Source organism: Salvelinus sp. IW2-2015, linkage group LG15 (assembly GCF_002910315.2).
Source record: "Salvelinus sp. IW2-2015 linkage group LG15, ASM291031v2, whole genome shotgun sequence".
Classification (NCBI taxonomy): domain Eukaryota; kingdom Metazoa; phylum Chordata; class Actinopteri; order Salmoniformes; family Salmonidae; genus Salvelinus; species Salvelinus sp. IW2-2015.
Window position 1 is genome coordinate 47996319 of NC_036855.1, and position 5410 is coordinate 48001728.

Below are 5410 nucleotides of genomic sequence, written 5' to 3' on the forward strand. Positions count from 1 at the left end.
TAAAAGTCAATAGAGTACTAACGATCAATGGKAAAAGTTTTTTTCTGTAATAGGGGATTAATGATCAATGGGTCAGAGACATGGTAGGAATTTCGGTCAGGGACTCATAGCTACATGGCAAGTTCTCATTGGTCCAAATTGTTTATTGAGCATGAAATAGGATACTTGTAATTTGAATATTGGCCCAGTTRTATTGCAATGAATTGTAATTAGTCAACCACAGGCTAGGTTTGGGTTATAAAACTACATCCTGTCCCTTTGTTCTGTGGAGAGAATCACTYAGGACAGGGGAGAATGAACATCTACCTCTCAGCATAACATCTATGATTTGTCCTCTTTGAATAAACKAATTTTTCTCCCCCTGATTTGCTTTGGGGTCTGTGTTAATGAAGAGTAAAATCAACTGCTAACAAGTGCAACTGAGTTGAATTGGTTGACCTCGCTTGCAATGCCACCACCCGTGCCATCAAATCGCTAGCTTTTCGGTGGCTTAGCTGGCTAAGGCAGTTGTCGACAGGGTGTTCATTTGTAGTGAGAGGGTGTTCACGTGTAGTAGTAAGGGCTCGTGAGGAAGGAAGCCACAGTATACTGTCAGCGGCAGCGTGACCCCCATTACAGTGGTGTCATGACTGGGATACCTTGTTGTTGATGTGGGAGGTGGCGCTCTTTTTCATGGTCCTTCGAGACGGATCCAAAGAAGCAAGACGCTTGAAACACAAAAATAGGCACATCAGGAATTAAATTAATACAACCATAGTGCAATGTTATATTTATTTCTTACAGTAACTTTTGGTTGCCATACAAGAAGTATTGAGGATTTGGGGGGGGAGGAAGAGTGCAGTTACAAGGAACTTCTCTTTCTTTTTCATTTTGATAATTAGATAGTCGACTCTAAGTATGCAGAATTACAACATATGGAACATGAACACAAATATACACAAAAGAGCCGGAAACGTCTTCTTAATTATGTAGAATAAAAAATAAAATAAAAATTCAACCAAAAGAGAAAATAACAAAAGTATCAAAATAGTTGCCGATGGGTAAGTAAAGGACTGTGTTGTGATGGTAGTGATGATAGTGAGCCATGCCAGTCCTTAGGTAGCATAGCCTTATAGTCACACAGTGATGGTTTGTATAGCATCTTAATACGACTACTCAGTTCTATGATTCTGCAAATAAATTAGCTTAGTGATATGTTGTTTTTTTCCATGAAGTCAACAGTCACAACTAGTCTTTTTTTGTACATGTCTATGTAAGTTGAGCATAAAAGTGTCATCGGGACAGTTTTCGATCCAGTGGACTGTGAGCTTATGTATACATTTAAAGCGTTTCAGTCATTTATACACACATTATACACAGACTAAGTGAATGGAATTGTCAAAAATTACAATATTCAAGATAGGCAGGTGATGGCCAGAGGATAGTATATAAAATACATTTTGATTGGACAAATGTCTTCTGTCCACTCCATCTATCAGTGTTCATATCATCAACAGGTGATGATATATCATGATAGTTCATCTTAAGACTGGGAAAAACCACAACCAAGGAGATCCATTCAGTAAAAATATTGCTTCTTAGTTTCCTCATAAATCTGATAATATTAATTTCTATTAATTAATATTTATATATTATATGTATATATATATTTTAAAACTTTTTTGGCAAACCACACTTCAGAGTTGAACATTTTTCTCCAAATGTCTTTTAGAAAATTCCATATAATTCTATATAATCATAAAAAATACTGTGCTTTTTTTCCTATGTCACTCTTTTGTTGTTTCTTTTAAAATAATGAATGGATTATAGCAGCGTTATAACTCCTGCAAGTCCTCTCTTTCTGTTGGCCTGGTATTCCCTTTTTTCTATCATCCCTTGGTCTTCCCTTCATCATCATACAGTTGCACACAGGGACAGGGAGCGAGAGAAAGGAATCTCACCAAGGTAGCATTTTTTGGGGTCCAACAGGAGACCCTAAATTGCAGACAATCCAAACAATCACGGTTATGTTCATAGAACATCCCCGGGAACTGATAGAATCATGGATATGTCTCAAATGATCATACATACTGTTCACTTTTTAGTGATATTTTATAATATATAGGTAATCTGGGTACAGTAGAATACATGGCTTCCACACTTCTCTTTGCAGTGCATTATGGGGTAGTTCTAATCTAGTTCAGAGGCAGAAAGGCCAGAAATGGGGCACTGTGTAGAGAATAATGCGCTATTTGAGGCACTATCCAAACACAAAACAGGGATAAAGTGACAAGGGAATAAGTTCTGAGGGTGGATGCAATGGTCATATTCCTTCATAGAAATTCTCTCTCGAAACCTTTTAGAAATATTATACATATAATATTTCTATAGATGTACTCTTTTCTTGAAATCATTCCTTTATACACATTCAAAGCAATAAATATATTCCATTTACTTAAAATCAATGCCACCAAACACTTCCTGGGTACTCACCTATCAGCAGTTCTCACATTAACATAGAAGTAATGGTGTTTCATGAAAAGGGATGGAGACAATTGATTGGCTGTCAGATGAGAGCTCTGATTAAAAGATAAGCTTGTTCTACCTGCTCATTGGTGTGAGAGCTTATCACTGGTGTTGAGAAAATTACTCACTAACACTTTACTTGAAGCCTGTAGTAATAATACGTTCTAACTTTTTATAAGCAAGCCTTGTAAAATGGTTATTCCTGCACGCTTAAGTAAAGTGTTACTGAGGACTCTCCCTCTCATTCTCAAATGAACAGGGACCAAATGCATCATCTAAAGCCTGCTCGGTCAGTGCTACTGTGTCACACCTCTTTTCTTCCCTCTGGAAACACCACGTAGGATTAACACCTCTTCTTGTCAATAATGACACTTTGTGATTCATCGGTGATGCAAACACTGATTATACAAACACTGATTATACACAAACTTTGTAAACGTTCCTATAAATCTTTAAAAAAATCCTCTTCGGGGATTGTGTGAATGTCTGGGTAGTAGATTTATTATTATTATTATTATTCTATATATTTTTATGTAACTTTATTTAACTAGGCAAGTCATTTAAGAACAAATTCTTATTTACAATGACGGCCTACCCCGGACGAGGCCGGGCCAATTGTGCGCCGCCCTATGGGACTCACGGCCGGATGTGATGCAGGCTGGATTCAAATGGAGTGCCTTAGACCGCTGTGCCACTCAGGACCCCACATCTTTGAGTTTTGAGTGAATTAATATTATTATATTATTCTTGGCCCCTGCACTACACAGTATACTGTAGGTGAGCTGTCTAACAACAAGCACACAGTCAACCACAGTGTCCTACGTTAACAGAGATCACGAAGTAACGTCCGTTTTGCTCTCATCCTTTCAAAATGGGCGTCTTCAAATTCCTGCCGAGAATCATTATGTCAACCAAAGAAAATACACCCCTCACCTTTACCACAGCAGCACACACTGGTATTAATATGAAKACAATGTTTGATTTGCGAAAGGAATCACTCAATAATTAGAAGTGATTAAAGATGGCTGAACAAAGAGGAGAGATGGCGATATTATGGCAGAAAAATGTGTTTCCCCAAGTTGTTGTGATAGGTGGATTATTTCTGTTATAGGCCTGAAGGGAGATTGGTTGGTCGGGCGGTAGGGTGTAGGGGGGTTGCATCCCACTCCTGTCGGGGTCGCTGTCAAGTGTGTGGAAGACGATGACAACACACATGATGCCAACACTTAGGGCTAGATTCTATCAGATTCATGCCATCCTGTTGTTATTGTTTTTGCGGTGTCGGAGGTGGATCTGTGTTAGAGCTGTCAAATCCACAAGCGGCTCCCCCGGCATTATACCTAAAACGGACATTGCCATTGGCTGCACGGAGTCGCATTAAGATAAATCCCYTGGAGCCCTGTTTACACGTTCGAACACTGGAATGTGAGATGCAATATACACCTTGATTAGACTGACAGAATCTAGGCCTCGCACTCTCACACTCATGTCTTTCTAAAACACGTTTAACAAACCTCCCACAGCGCGCGCACACACACGTACATCACAAACATGTCTCTGACAAAATGCAAATACACACACCTTCCACAGTGAACAGGGATGTGAAGGGGACAGTGGTGCCTGCTACAGTGGAGCCCCTCCAGCCATGCATTAGAGTGACTAACACATCATCATGTTTCTCTCTCTCAGGAAAAGGCCATCGTCGGATCTGTGTGTGTGTGTGTGTGTGTGTGTGTGTGTGTGTGTGTGTGTGTGTGTGTGTGTGTGTGTGTGTGTGTGTGTGTGTGTGTGTGTGTGTGTGTGTGTGTGTGTGTGTGTGTGTGTGTGTGTGTGTGTGTGTGTGTGTGTGTGTGTGTGTGTGTGTGTGTGTGTATTTGCTTGCAGCGAGTGCTATGGTTTAGGATTAAGCGAAACATTTCTGCAAAGGTTCTCGTTTCCTAATGTTTTTCAAATGTCTCTACAACATCAGATCCACCCATAAACATAACCCACGGTTTGACTCTAGTGAAGAAATATTCTCTGAAGAAACTCTAGCAAAGATAGAAAAGGAGCGCCAACCAGCTCAGCTGGTTTCAAACACCCGCACTGAGGGAGCTTGAAAAAGGATTGAGTATTCCAATACTGATTTCTATCAGTATTTCAAAGTGTTTGAGGGCTACGTTTCAAGAGTATTCCAAAGTGTGGTCTTTTGTATAATGAGCATCCCTAAAAAGATGCAGGATTTTTCCCCACTCTTTCTCCATTCTATATTCGGGAACGCCGCCTTTCTCCAGGCTATTCCCAGCAGTTCCTCCCAGGGTTCCGACATCCCCTGATACTCGGGAAGCAGAATGGGAGCGATCAAACACAAACACGCCACAGAGGCGAGGCAGGAAGGGAGTAGTCAGAGGCCGATTCCTAAATCGTCCCAGACTTTCCAAGACTGAGAAGGAGAACAGGTAGGAGAGAGAGTGTTCCAGATAAATCCACACCCCCTGGCTTTATCTGTCCTGCAGCATTTTGAGGGCCCTCTCGATGTTCATGCGGTGGCCCACCCGCGTCACCCCCAGGTCAATCAGATCTTCTTTCTGCAGCGAAGGCAGGTGGGCGCCCTCGATCTCGTTGTCCAGGAAGGCGTCTTTATGCTCCGACAGATTCAGGCTGTCCAGCCAGTCGGCCACGTCCAGCTTGCTCCACAGCTCCACAGGCTTGGAGGCAAAGGACTTGCCCGAGGTGGCTATGGCCTGCATTAGGGTGAGCGGCGAGGGGGAGCGCGAGTCACCGCACGAGGACCCTCCACCAAGGCTGTCTCTTATACACATCTAGATGTGTATAAGAGACAGGCCATTGGATGCACCAAGATGCATTTGTAGAAATCCCATGCAGCCGCGTTACACGTTCGAACACTGGAATGTGAGATGCAATA

At 41.7% G+C, this 5410-nt stretch overlaps 1 protein-coding gene across 1 annotated transcript in view; it reads right to left on the minus strand.

The window, feature by feature from the left end:
* Positions 1–752: 752 nt before the first annotated feature.
* The window catches only part of LOC111974395 (SH3 and multiple ankyrin repeat domains protein 2-like), a 176940-nt gene continuing 172282 nt past the window's right edge, over positions 753–5410 (minus strand). The window contains exon 25 of the mRNA XM_070447184.1: positions 753–5293. Coding sequence (XP_070303285.1) covers positions 4986–5293 — 308 coding nt within the window. The 3' untranslated portion in view covers positions 753–4985. The remainder of the gene's footprint in view (positions 5294–5410) is intronic.